Source organism: Salvelinus fontinalis, chromosome 1 (genome assembly GCF_029448725.1).
Source record: "Salvelinus fontinalis isolate EN_2023a chromosome 1, ASM2944872v1, whole genome shotgun sequence".
In the NCBI taxonomy this organism is placed as follows: Eukaryota; Metazoa; Chordata; class Actinopteri; order Salmoniformes; family Salmonidae; genus Salvelinus; species Salvelinus fontinalis.
The window spans coordinates 13,280,260-13,295,345 of record NC_074665.1 but is presented as its reverse complement, the minus strand read 5'-3'; the positions used below and the strand labels follow the sequence as shown (position 1 = coordinate 13,295,345).

The 15,086-nt window shown below is 43.2% G+C and overlaps 1 protein-coding gene across 1 annotated transcript in view; it reads left to right on the top strand.

Moving 5' to 3' along the window:
• Nucleotides 1–4,424: 4,424 nt before the first annotated feature.
• Nucleotides 4,425–15,086, top strand: part of LOC129818130 (urotensin-2 receptor-like) — a 15,908-nt gene continuing 5,246 nt past the window's right edge. The window contains exon 1 of the mRNA XM_055873786.1: nucleotides 4,425–5,976. Within this exon, the coding sequence (XP_055729761.1) occupies nucleotides 4,845–5,939 (1,095 nt within the window). The 5' untranslated portion in view covers nucleotides 4,425–4,844 and the 3' untranslated portion in view covers nucleotides 5,940–5,976. The remainder of the gene's footprint in view (nucleotides 5,977–15,086) is intronic.

The following is a 15,086-nucleotide window of genomic DNA, read 5'->3' as shown; positions in this document are numbered from 1 at the left end:
AGAAGTCCAATGGTGTTGTGCACACACTTTCTCTATAAATTGGTAGATTACTGCTCAGGTAAACTATTTCCTCAACATCATATTTACACAGTTAATCAAGTTAATGGCCTATGTAGCATTATTAGCCTACTATAAATGTACAGGTGAAAAAGATTATGATCATGAGACCCTTTTCATGAGATTATATTACTCCATTTTCCAGCCTGATTTACAGTGCATTCGGAAAGTATTCAGACCCCTTGACTTTTCCCCAAATTTTGTTAAATTACCGCCTTTTTCTAAAATTGATTAATAAATACTTGTTTTCCCTCTTCAATCTACACACAATAACCCATAATGAAAGAGCAAAAACAGGTTTTTGAATTTTTTTGCAAAATTATTACTAATAAAAAACAGAAATATCTGTTATTCAGACCCTTTGCTATGAGACTCGAAATTGAGCTCAGGTGCATCCTGTTTCTATTGATCATCCTTGAGATGTTTCTACAACTTGATTGGAGTCCACCTGTGTTAAATTCAAATTGATTGGACATGATTGGAAAGGCACACACCTGTCTATATAAGATCCCACAGTTGACAGTGCATGTCAGAGCAAAAACCAAGCCATGGGGTCGAAGGAATTGTCCGCAGTGCGCCGAGACAGGATTGTGTCAAGGCACAGATCTAAAGAAAGGGTACCAAAAAATATGCAGCATTGAAAGTCCCAAGAATAAAATGGCCAACATCATTCTTAAATGGAAGAAGTTTGGAACCACCAAGACTCTTCCTAGAGCTGGCTGCCTTCAGGGAGGTGACCAGGAACCTGATGGTGACTCTGACAGAGCTACAGAGTTCCTCTGTGGAGATCCTTCCAGAAGGACAACCATCTCTGCAGCACTCCACCAATCTGGCCTTTATGGTAGAGTGGCAAGACAGAAGCCACTCTTCAGTAAAAGACATGACAGCCTGTTTTGAGTTTGCCAAAAGGCACTCTCAGACCAAGCGTCACGTCTGGAGGAAACCTGGCACCATCCCTATGGTGAAGCATGGTGGTGGCAGCATCATGCAATGGAGATGTTTTTCAGCGCGGCAGGGACTGGGAGATTAGTCAGGATCGAGGTAAAGATGAATGGAGCAAAGTACAGAGAGATCCTTGATGAAAACCTGCTCCAGAGCGCTCAGGACCTCAGACTGGGGCAAAGGTTCACCTTCCAACAGGACAACAACCCTAAGCACACAGCCAAGATAACGCAGGAGTGGCTTCAGGACAAGTCTCTGAATGTCCTTAAGTGGCCCAGCCAGAGCCAGGACTTAAACCCGATCGAACATCTCTGGAGAGACCTGAAAATAGATGTGCAGCGACGCTCCTCATCCTACCTGACCGAGCTTGAGAGCATCTGCAGAGAGGAATAGGAGAAACTCCCCAAATACAAGTGTGCCAAGCTTGCAGCGTCATACCCAAGAAGACTCATGGCTGTATTCGCTGCTAAAGATGCTTCAACAAAGTACTGAGTAAAGGGTCTGAATACTTATGTAGGCTGTGTCATTATGGGGTGGTGTGAAGATTGATGATCGAGGGAAAAAAACTATTTAATCAATTTTAGAGAAGTCTGTTAAATAACATAATGTGAAAAAGTAAAGGGGTCTTAATACTTTACCCATTCACTGTACATTAAAAGGGCACCTTGGAGATCAAATTAGAGAGTAGTCGAAATTTATACAATTGTTTTCCAGGAGGAAAATGGAGGAGGGTCATGCTATTTCAATTTCAGTCACAGGGGATGGTTTAGTATTTTTTTATTTAGTCCAGGGGTAGGCTCATGTCATTTGCAATCGACTAATTGTCATATTGCTTAGTGTTAGAGAATTAGTTGCTTATTGTATCTTGATATTTGCCTCATCCCTGATTCTCTGCTCTGCGCACAATACCAAGTGTGCCTAGTTTGGTCTCAATCAAATTATGCTCGGAGAAGCACAGGGCAAAGTTCAATTTCTAATAAAATGTACTTCCTTTCCCAAGTTTTTTGCTCTGCCAGGATGGTGTATAAAAAACCAGCCTACACTGCATTACACACTGCAGTGGATAGGCTATCCCAATCATGAGCCCCGGCCTGCCGAGCTCTTGCTGGTGTAAACCCTTTGGTGCTGCCTACCCAATGACTGCACTTCAGGAGGTAAATCAAAGGCTTGTTCTGAAGAAGAAAAAAATATGTCTGTCAAAAAATGTAATATCTGTGCGAATGGATTAGGCCTACTGATGTTCTGTTCAGTTTGAGAGGGAGAGCGTGAAGAGGAGAAGGAGGACCGGAGGTAAGCTTGCTACTGCTATAATTAATTTGAATAAAAACAATATATTTCGTCACCCGTAATGAAGTTATTTGTCAGAGTTATTGTCCTCACAGTTAGCTATATTCAAGTAATTTATATAAGATACATTACTACGAAGCGGCATCAGCGGAAAAGGACTGTGCATGGGTGCTGAACGTAGGCTAATTCGAGAAGGCCTAATTCATTTAAACTGTCTTCGTTTTAATTTGACTTTAGGCTACTAACAACAAGAGGGCTTTGTGTTGGAGACAATTTCTTCCTATTCAAGAAATAAGAGGTAGGCCTACCTTTTTGATAGACTAAATTATAGTCTACTATCCATAGATTTTGTCAGCCAATTCCTTCAGTCACCGTGCACTCGAATTGAGGGGCTATGTGAGGCTATCGTTGCTAAAAGCATAGACCTACCCTTTGTTAGCATCAGATTTTTTTACTTATTAAATGGACTTGATTATATAAAGTGACCTATAACGACACTTTAGTCCGCAATGCTTAATGCTAGAAACAAACTACTAAATGCAGGGGAAAGACGTGACTCCAATGCATATGGGATATCTTAAGTTTGTCTCTTTGACAATCAGAGGCTGCGCTACAACTTTCTATAGCCAAGGAGACAAAACATGTACTTTTCTTGGGAAGTAGCATAATGTGTGATTCTGTCACTATCACAGGCGGCTAGTGGCACCTTATTCGGGGAGGACAGGCTCATAGTAATGTCTGGAATGGAGTCAATGGAACCGTATCAAAAACATCAAACATGTTCTCCATGTGTTTGATACCTTTCCATTCACTCCTTTCCAGACATTATTATGACACGTCCTCCCCTAACCTGCCTCCTGTGGTTGCTAGCAATTGACGTTTAACATTTCAACAGGCTATTAAACAACATACTAACTCTAAATCAGTCACGTGCAAGCCAGGTAGCCCAAGAAGGAATGAAAATGTATGATTTAGGCTATATTAGTATTATGCCAAGGCTAGGCTATAGCCTGCAATTTGATAAATGAATTGTGAAACATTTGTAGCACACTACAGACTGGCAGGAGCACTCAGCATTTCAACAACACATCAGCATGTCCATACATTTCACATTTAAGTGGTATAAAAGAACATTTAAAAAAAACTATTACTTATAATGAAATAATAATGAAATGAGAAATGCCTTGTTAGGTTACACAGTGCCTTTGAATTCACTTTTAGAAACACGAGTTTGACCAGTCTATGTTTTGAGGATTATGCATGACTACAGTAGTTTGTTAATGTAGCCTAGCAGATGCTCTTATCATCCCACGCCCTAATCACAGTCAACACAAATCTATTTTGTGGCAACAATATCATGGAATAAAATACAATACATTTGAAAATGATAGTTTCCCAAATGAAGAAAGAATACCTGGTGATATGCACCTGCTGTGTTAAAAAAAAATATATATAATATTTTTCTCTAATCTATTGGCGATCAGATACCTCAGTCGTAACTGGCTCTGCTGCGCTCACATTTTACAGTTGAAAGACATTTTACAGTTGAAAGACAACTTTAGTATTGTTCTAAACAGACTGTCCTCTTTTTAAAAAATAGCCTGTGTAGACATCAACACGTTGCAGGTCCTGCTGCATCCGCTCATTCCTTGTCATGCTCTGTTTTCGTACTAAAAAATATTCTGCTTGTCTCAATCATGTAACAGTAGAACTGCATGAAATGCGTTTATAAAAGGCAAAACAATTCAAAGACCACAAATAAGATGATAGATTCACACAGTGGTCTGCGATCACACAACCTTGACTAAGTTGAAATGTAATGCTTACAAAATGATTTTCTCCAGGTATCTCTCCTTAAAAATAATGTACAGTCCCTTAGCGATGGAGACAAGTCACTGTTGTGTTAATAACCCCGAATTTCTGTGCGTAAAAGTGTCCCGCGCTCTGTCCTTGAAATGGACGTTGTAAACATTTTACAATGAACTATAATGAATCTGTAGAAAGTGACTGCTGTTGAAGGGAGGAAGGCTCATAATAATGGCTGGAATGGAGCGAATGGAGCTAATTTCCCGCACCAGCAGTTAGCACGAGCCCGTCCTCCCCAATTAATGTGCCACCAACCTCCTGTGCTAGAAAGTCGACACTCAATTAATCTTCGTTAAAGAGTTTACCTTGCCTGCAAAAATCATGCATGAAATGCAGCTTCTTGTTTCGCAAATTATATGTGATTTATTTTGTCACCTCTCATGGATGAACGCAGAATGGATGAAATGCAATGTAGGCTACTATGCAGTGTACTATATATGTAGTGTTATGTTTTTATATTTAATGCAAGACCCACGAGAGTGTGACTGGGGAAGAGTTCGATGACTGACGTCAGGAGAAGCCGAGAGAAGCAGAGGTAGCGCACGCAGACCGATATCGCCAACGTTAACATACAACCTGCACTGGTGCGCTTCACTGGCAAACTAAACTGCTACGTCTTTTACAACTTCTCCACCATAAACACAAGAGTGTTACAACAACGGAACGACATCGGAGAGGCTCTACACGGCGCGATGAACCACAACAGTACTGTTAACCAGAACGTCAGTCTGCCAGCTCCAAACAGCGGCTCAGGGAGCATTGTAGATGAGCTGGTTATCACCTCCACTTTCGGGACCTTGTTGTCGGTCGTCTACATAGTCGGCGTGACGGGGAATGTGTACACTCTGGTAGTGATGAGTCATTCTATCCGCTTCGCCACCTCTATGTACATCTCAATCATTAATCTAGCGCTAGCGGACCTCCTGTATCTCTCCACCATCCCGTTCGTGGTGTGCACCTACTTCCTCAAGGACTGGTACTTCGGAGATGTGGGCTGCCGCATTCTCCTCAGCCTGGACCTGCTCACCATGCACGCCAGCATCTTTACCCTCACTGTGATGTGCACGGAGCGATACCTGGCCGTCACCAAGCCCCTGGACACGATCTGGCGCTCCAAGAGCTACCGCAAAGCCCTGGCCTGGGGGGTCTGGCTTCTCTCCCTGGTCCTCACCTTACCCATGACGGTCATGGTCACAGAGACCACCAAGAGCGCGCCCGACGGAGCAGTGAAGAGGATGTGCGCGCCAACCTGGGCACCCCGGGCGTATAAGATCTACCTGACCGTTTTGTTTGGCACGAGCATCGTGGCGCCTGGGTTGATTATCGGCTATCTGTATACAAAGTTAGCCGGCACTTATTTAGAGTCCCAGAAGAACTCAGTCGTCAAGAAAAGGAACACGCGCTCCCCGAAGCAGAAAGTCTTGGTAATGATTTTCACTATAGTTCTGGTGTTCTGGGCGTGTTTCCTTCCGTTCTGGATATGGCAACTGTTCCCGTTGTACCACAACAAACCGTTAAGCCTAGCCTCTAACACGCGCACCTGTATTAACTACCTGGTGGCCTGTCTCACCTACACCAACAGCTGCATTAACCCCTTCCTCTACACCCTCCTCACCAAGAACTACAGGGAGTACCTGAAGAACAGACACAAGAGCTTCTACCGCTACACCTCGTCGTTTAAGCAGCGTACTCCCAGCTTGTATTCCTGCGGGAAGTCGGCATCCTCCTCGAATCAGTTTGAGTTTAACTCGGAGACGCTGGTGATGGGGACTGTGAGGGGACAGTGAGCGTTACAAAGGGAGAGTGTTTTTTTAACCGCAAAAGGTAACCAGTCTATCTATTATCGTCCCTTTTACGAACGAATATCAACCCTTTTACGCACCTGTCAAGCGCACAAAGTAATTTGCTAAGCTTTACATTGTGATTTGTCTGGATATATTATGGTTGCTGTGTTATCCTAGAAAATAAGGAATGTCAGCAACTCTAGTATGGTATTATATCAGACACACAAACAATACAACATTTTGCTCCTAGTTGGATCTTTGTCAAGTCATACACCTTGTACATAGCAGCGGGAAGTCGGGGTGCTACAGCACCCCCTGAGAAATCACAATAACAAAATATATATTAATAAATAAATATTTATTTATTTGGGGAAATAATACTTTTTTCACAAAAGTAGTGCACTGGGCCTTTAATAGTACTGTATGGACCGAAATAGTTTCCTGTGAAGAAAAAAAAATTGCAGCCAAAAACAACTTCTGTTGTATTTTCCTTCCTTCCTTCCTTTTCCTTCCTTCCTTCCTTCCTTCCTTCCTTCCTTCCTCCCCTCCGTTTCTTTCTTTCTTTCTATCCCTCAAGTTAGATATGGCTGGACAGTGGACAGGTCAATCAGGGCCCGTGTCAACTCAGGGCAGAGCGAGAACGTTTTACATCTTTTTGAATCTGACTTTCTTGTGCTATATTCTACCTGACTTCCTCCGGTTGTCTTTCAACGTGTAGTATCCGTGGCTCAAGTGAATGGCAGGTAGACTCTAATAAGTACTTTCATTGAATACCACCAGGGAGGAAGACACACTGTGGAGGTGGAAGATACAGCTCAGTAGACTCAACAGACAGGTGAAGTGTAAAATATAGTGGTAACTGCCAAAATAAACACCAGCATAGTGTTTTAATAAGACATTGGGCCACCACGAGCCAGAACAGCTTAAATGTACCTTGGCATAGATTCTACAAGTGTCTAGAACTCTATTGGAGGGATGAGACACCATACTTCCACAAGAAATGTGGTGTTTTGTTGATGGTGGTGGAAAACGCTGTCTCAGGCGCCGCTCCAGAATCTCCCATAAGTGTTCAATTGGGTTGAGATCTGGTGACTGAGACAGCCATGACATATGATTTAAATCATGCTCATTAAACCATTCAGAGACCACTCGTGCCCTGTGGATGGGGGCATTGCCATGGTAGCCAAAATAATGGCCTTCCCAGCATTTCTATACATGACCCTAAGCATGATGGGATGATAATGGCTTAATAAACTCAGGAACCACACCTGTGTAGAAGCACCTGCTTTCAATATTACTTTCTATCCCTCATTTACTCAAATGTTCCCATTTTGTTGGCAGTTACCTGTTGATCAGTAGACTGAGTCACACAGGAGTAAAAGCACTTCCTCTCTCTGCCCTGGATTGTTGCTGTCTGTCTGGCTGAGAAGAACGGGTGCAACTCAGTAGTGGAACATAGCTTCATATTCAAACATTTCATTCCCAGCTATGAGGCAAGCCCGCAGCCTGCTCCAATGCATTACAGCGTAAGTCACTGTTGGAGTACACCTCTCCATCTCTCAATATTGGCTATTTGAGTGATATCAATTTTTAAAAAGTGTACTATACCTGACAAGTATGTATGGTTTAGGTTTATGTTCCATTCATTGTGGGTTCTTCCTGTCAAGCAGCAAAAGGGCCCATGTATCGCAGATAGACAATGTTTGCAAGCTTGAGACTTTTAAAGGTCACCTAAAAATGACGGTAAGTTATTTGTACTTTTTTCCCTTCAGTGGGCCCCCATAGATTTTGTTTCTCTCACTCATATCATTAACATGGCATAAGTCTGGGCAAAATGTCTAGAATTGCAGGAAATTAAATTGAAAACCAAAAAATGTTCTCTCCGCCCTCAAGAGGCCACTAAAATGTTTTGCCCTAAGCAAATTAAGGCCCCCAAAAGTCTAGGGCCACCCCTGCCTTCTCTGAAGCAAGCTAAATGACACAAGTTTGCTTAGCTACATGTCAAATTGATCTGCTACATAGCCTATCTGAAATAGCATGATATATACTGATCATAGCCTATCTGAAATAGCATGATATATACTGATCATAGCCTATCTGAAATAGCATGATATATACTGATCATAGCCTATCTGAAATAGCATGATATATACTGATCATAGCCTATCTGAAATAGCGTGATGTTTACTGATCATAAAAAGCATGCACTTACTTGTTGCATAGCTCTGATAAAGAGCAAAATGCGAGAAATTATTTTGCATGTAATAAAATGTAAATAACTAATTCCACTCCATAAGAGGTGATCATATTACAGCCAATAATAACGGCATGTGGGTTTTAGTCACGCTGGGGGTCTCGTTCTGCACCTTATTGGGACGTTTATTAATAACAACCTATAGGCTTTCCTCTCTTTCCTCCCCTCATCTCCTTCATTTGCACTAAGGTGAAGAAACTGTGTAGACCTTCCAGTCTTTATCCTCCGAGTGCAGAGTGGCTTCAGTAATACCTGACTGGTCGCTGTCTACTGTCATGTGGTGCTGAAGGTCAGAACATCGGATCTCCGGTATGACCGCTGGCCTTGGTGCTGACGATCTTAACTTCGGATCTCCGGTATGACCGCTGGCCTTGGTGCTGACGATCTTAACTTCGGATCTCCGGTATGACCGCTGGCCTTGGTGCTGACGGTCTTAACTTCGGAACACCAGTACTGTATGAACACTGGCCTTGGTGCTGACGGTCTTAACTTTGTAGAATGACTGCTGGCCATAGAGCTGAAATCTACGTGTTTAGCTTGGTTTGTTTACATCGGGCCTTCTACACATCACCACAATTCTCCTTAATCCTGATCATATATCAGTGTTTCATTGATCATCAATGGATGATCATCCTATCAGGGTGTGCTCCAGAAATGATCTGACTGGGTCAATATCTTTGTTTCATCCAATATTTATGTATTTTACATTTTAAACTATTCATCAGGACAGGAGCGTCTGTTCTGGCTGTCCTCGTGGCAGCTACGATGGATAAATCATACCTCATGCTTTATGTACAGCACGGAATCTCGTTCGGTCCAATCTGCTTCATCAGGAACCGTATCAGTGTCACTTCACACCACCATCTGCCTTCACATCGCTAACCGTATCAGTGTCACTTCACACCACCATCTGCCTTCACATCGCTAACCGTATCAGTGTCACTTCACACCACCATCTGCCTTCACATCGCTAACCGTATCAGTGTCACTTCACACCACCATCTGCCTTCACATCACTAACCGTATCAGTGTCACTTCACACCACCATCTGCCTTCACATCGCTAACCGTATCAGTGTCACTTCACACCACCATCTGCCTTCACATCGCTAACCGTATCAGTGTCACTTCACACTATCATCTGCCTTCACATCACTAACCGTATCAGTGTCACTTCACACTATCATCTGCCTTCACATCACTAACCGTATCAGTGTCACTTCACACCACCATCTGCCTTCACATCGCTAACCGTATCAGTGTCACTTCACACCACCATCTGCCGTCACATCGCTACCTTCTCAAACTCACTGATCGCCCACAGGGACTTTCCTGCCACTGAAACCCTTAGCTGGGCCACCTAACATTTTTTACTGTCAGAACAGTCAATCAAAATTAAAAAACATACTTTTCTTTTTATGATACATTTTCGTGATGGGAAAACGCTTTCAGTGTAAATTTAAACGACCAAAATCAGATATAAAAGTGTCTAGAAAATATAATGGACCTATATCTTTTCCAATAATCTAATCTTTGAGAACTAACAAGCACCAAAATAGACAGTCAAGGAGAATTGAAAATGTCTACAACCATGAAGAAATGGCTTAAAAATGCTTACGTTTCTCTACACCGCCAAGATGGGAGGCTCTAAGATATTTGTGTCCATGTGCTGACTGCACCCATTGCCACGCCCCCTTCCACACACACACCACCTAAGCCCCTTCTTGATAACCCCCCCCCCCCCCCGAAATAAAAATACAAGGAATTACATACACTTCCTTTCACACACCTGCATGCACACACAGGAACACTATCTTTCTCTCTCTTTAAGTAACCGCTCCCTCCTTATCTCTGGCTCTCATGCTCTCCCTGCCACCTCAGAAGACTCTCTCATTTGCATATGTCCTCAACGCTGAGGGAAGTCACAGCTCATAACTTATGACTCCCAGAATTAAAACCTAAACTGATTTAATGCACACTAATCATATGGAAATGACATCTGAAGCAGCTGCATTAGAAAGCACTAGACCTGAAAATCTCCCCCTCCACCCCCCCCCCCCTAATAATGGTCTAGTGGTCATTTACAGTGGCAGACACTCCTGATGTCCTTTCATTAAACATGGATTAGCTTGTCAGATCGCTGAGTCAGGCGGTCAGAGAGAGGCAGCGGTCACTGTGCCACTTTACCTCACAGAGCCGCCTGTCGCTCGCTCGTCAATAATTAGTCACAGAGAATAATATACTAGGCCAGAAGACACCACCGGAGCCTTGTTGAATGTTTCGCTGATGTCATACTCTCAGATTGCAAGGTGTATTTTCCCTATATACTACTTTTGATTAGGGCCAATAGAGGAAGGGGGAAAAAAGTAGTGCATTAGATAGGGAATAGAATGCTATTTGGAGCGGAGCAGAGCCGAGTGGTTGCCCATCCCCCATCTCCGTTTGTTATGGCGGCGCAGGGCGAATAGGAAATTAGAACGCAACGCATCTGCCTCAATTGTAAACACTGGGCTGCGCTTTAGCCAATGAAGGCTTGTGTTACTCATAGCGCTCCAGAGACGCTGGGTCCAGCCCGTTACAAACTCGGAGCAGGAATGAGAGACAGTTGGAGGTTTTACATTTGGAGGTTTCTTTTAATGACATTAAAGGGAATGGAAACATTAGAATTTAGAACGTGAGGTTTATTTCCTAAAGTGTTTCCATTCCCCTTTAAGGAAATGAAACTGGACATACAGTGCATTGGGAAAGTACTCAGACCCCTTGACTTATTCCATGTTGTTACATTACAGTCTTATTCTAAAATGTATTCAATTGTTTTTTTGCTCATCAATCTACACACAATACCCCATAATGACAAAGAAAAAAACGTTTTTTGGTCAGTTTTGTAAATTACTAAAAAAATAAACAGTACTTTGTTAAAGACCCTTTGGCAGTGATTACAGCCTTGAGTCTTGGGTATGACGCTACAAGCTTGGCACCCCTGTATTTGGGGAGTTTCTTCCATTCTTCTCTGCAGAACCTCTCAAGCTCTGTCAGGATGGATGGGGAGCGTCGCTGCACAGCTATTTTCAGGTCTCTCCAGAGCTGTTTGATTGGGTTCACGTCCGGGCTCTGGCTGGGCCACTCAAGGACATTCAGAGACCTGTCCCGAAGCCACTCCTGTGTTGTCTTGGCTGTGTTCTTAGGGTTGTTGTCCTAAAGAAAGGTGAACCTTCGCCCCAGTTTGAGGTCCTGAGCGCTCTGGAGCAGGTTTTCAAGGATCTCTCTGTACTCCATTCATCTTTCCCTCTATTCTGACTAGTCTCCCAGTCCCTGCCGCTGAAAAACATCCCCACAGTATGATGCTGCCACCACCATGCTTCAATGTATGGATGGTGCCAGATTTCCTCCAGACGTGACTCTTAGCATTCAGGCCAAAGAGTTCAATCTTGGTTTCATCATGTTCTGAGAGTCCTTTAGGTGCCTTTTGGCACACTCCAAGTGGGCTGTTATGTGCCTTTTACTGAGGAGTGGCTTCCGTCTGGCCACTCAATCATAAAGGCCTGATTGGTGGTATTGAAGAGATGGTTGTCCTTCTGGAAGGTTCTCCCATCACCACAAAGGAACTCTGAAGCTCTGTCAGAATGACCATCGGGTTCTTGGTCACTCTCCTTGTTCGGGCAGTGCTCGGCGGTCGGCATCGCCGGCCTACTAGCCATTACCGATCCATTTTTATTTTTCTGTTTGTTTTATCTTTGGTTCATTCACACCTAGTTTTCATTTGCTTTAATTCCTGTGTGTATATTTACCCCTGTTTCCCCACTTAGGTTTGTGTGGGATTATTTTCAAGTTGCTTGTGGAGGCTTTCCTCAGTTTATTCACGTGTGTTTATTATAGTAAGGAGCGTTGGGTTTTTTTCTCCTTCCATGAGTAACTGTGAGTTCCCATTGTCTCTGGCGTTTTATTTTTGTGATTGTACCTGTACCGGTTTTGGACTTGCCTATTAAAATACGCTACATTGACATCTCTGCTCTCCTGTGCTTGACTCCTTACCTACCTTCAGAACGAAGACGCAACACATGGGGTATTGTGTGTAGATTGATGAGGGAAATCCATTTTAGAATAAAGCTGTAACGTAACAATGTGGAAAAAGTCAAGGGGTCTGAATACTTTCCGAATGCACTATATGTTTATCTTCCACTTTAGGGTCAAGTAACCGCAATAACTTTTTCATGGGACATTTTTAACCACTGATGGAGCTAAATCTAAATTAAGTTGATATTTTATTATGGAAAAATGAGGATCAAAAGAGATTCATGATGAAATCTTTTGAAAACACAGCAATGTGGACAGCTGCTCTAGCAGGGTGATGATGGTGGCCTTCAAGGTCCAGTCTGAAAGGTCAGAATGTTTAAGTTTGTGTTTATTAAACCTTATATTATTTTGGTATTGATCAAAGTCCCTGTGTAGGGACACATTGAACTAAGTATTTTCAAAAACACTCTTCAAACAAGAGTGCATTGAATATAACTACTGAATCCCACAGGTTTCCTGTGTGACAACGTGGTAGATGTTTTATCTGTAAGGTGTCCTCGACTGGTTTTGTTACCCGAAAGATCAATTCAACAGACTTAAAGGAAACACATCCCCTAGTGTGAACCACAAATGTTATGCACAGCACTTCACCGCCTCATGTCTAACTCTACACTTTCCACGGTTTCTTTCACAGTTTACTTAACATGTTTTTCCATCCTGTTGTTTCTTTCTTCCGGTCTCTCCTAATGTCACACTCCTCCATCCTCCCTCCCACTCCTCTCATCCGTCTCTCCTCAGAGAGGATAGCTGGCTCTAACGGGCCCCATATGAAGTGCCTGGGGGGTTGGGTTACACACCTACTATCATGCACTAATGAAAAGTACACTTCTATCCACTAATCAGAGCTTAAGGGAGAGATTTGTAGGTTCTAACTTCTCAGTAAGACACTCACTAACTTCAAACTTTCACAATGTTTATAACTTATACTGAAACGTGCAGTTCTTTTCAATCATCACTGTATTGATGTTTTCAACATGGCTTCCTGACAAGACAACAAACTGGATGCATCTGTTGTCCAAGACAGACAGACAGACAGACAGACAGACAGCTCTGATTGAGGATGAAATAAACTGACAGATGGGGAGCTGACTGAGGATTTAAGGATCAAGTTAAGATATGATGGGATTTAAACCGTGCCAACAAAGCTTACTGGTCCTGTGTGCCTTCTGCTACGCAACCAGACAAATAGCAACAAATAGCGCTCCCTAGGCCACAGGAAGTTGGCGGCACCTTCATTGGGGAGATTGGGCTCGGGGTACTGGTGGGAGCCGTCTACACCTCAACAGAGTAAATGGTCCCTGGTCTACACCTCAACAGAGTAAATGGTCCCTGGTCTACATCTCAACAGAGTAAATGGTCCCTGGTCTACACCTTAACAGAGTAAATGGTCCCTGGTCTACACCTCAACAGAGTACATGGTCCCAGGCCTACACCTCAACAGAGTAAATGGTCCCAGGTCTACACCTCAACAGAGTAAATGGTCCCTGGTCTACACCTCAACAGAGTAAATGGTCCCAGGCCTACACCTCAACAGAGTAAATGGTCCCTGGTCTACACCTCAACAGAGTAAATGGTCCCAGGCCTACACCTCAACAGAGTAAATGGTCCCAGGCCTACACCTCAACAGAGTAAATGGTCCCAGGTCTACACCTCAACAGAGTCCATGGTCCCTGGTCTACACCTCAACAGAGTAAATGGTCCCAGGCCTACACCTCAACAGAGTAAATGGTCCCAGGTCTACACCTCAACAGAGTAAATGGTCCCAGGCCTACACCTCAACAGAGTAAATGGTCCCAGGTCTACACCTCAACAGAGTAAATGGTCCCAGGCCTACACCTCAACAGAGTAAATGGTCCCAGGTCTACACCTCAACAGAGTCCATGGTCCCTGGTCTACACCTCAACAGAGTAAATGGTCCCTGGTCTACACCTCAACAGAGTAAATGGTCCCAGGCCTACACCTCAACAGAGTAAATGGTCCCTGGTCTACACCTCAACAGAGTAAATGGTCCCAGGTCTACACCTCAACAGAGTACATGAGGTACCTGTGCTTTTGTCCTTTCCTTACTCTGCACTGAAAAAACAGCGGATGCATTTTTCGGTCAATTAGTGCACAAAGGACAAGATAAAGATGAGACACTTTCTAATATTTAAATTTATTAGGATGCAGCCTGTTTAGAATGTTACAGTGTTTTATGTATTGATTACCAACTGATCAATGTCATTATCAAATGACATTTGAGTTGGTTAGATTCCATGGTTGTGGGAGTGGTAGGGACACACATGACACAACCATGAAATCTAACCAACTCAATTGTCTTTCTATGATGAAAGCCAGTTGATTATCAATATGTTGATATTTGGAATATAAAAGTGAATCTTCGGGAAATGTGCAGGAATTTCTGCTTTTTGAATTATGCCAACTGGCCTGCATTATAAGGCCCCTGAATGAGCATTACTTCTCCCTCTAATGGAACAGATCCGTATGCATATTCATGACTACTCCGTGTCAATATCTGTGGCACATGGAGCGCGATATACAACTACTGAATAAACACGATACATGCTGTACAGGGAAACACACTCATTCATCTTTCCCCGGTAAGATTTGATCTCAAATCGGTTGGGGAGTAAGTGGATGGAGGGGTGAAGAATAAAGAAGGGCTGCTGATTCGTTAAGGGGAGAAGGCGTCATAAACAGATGCATGAACCATGTCCCTAGCTACAGATTGGAAACACTGTGTCTTGTCCTGAGCGTCTGGGCGTAAAATGGGAAAAGGCTCGACATCCTTAAGAGCTTAATGTGTTTCAGAAAGCTAAGGGT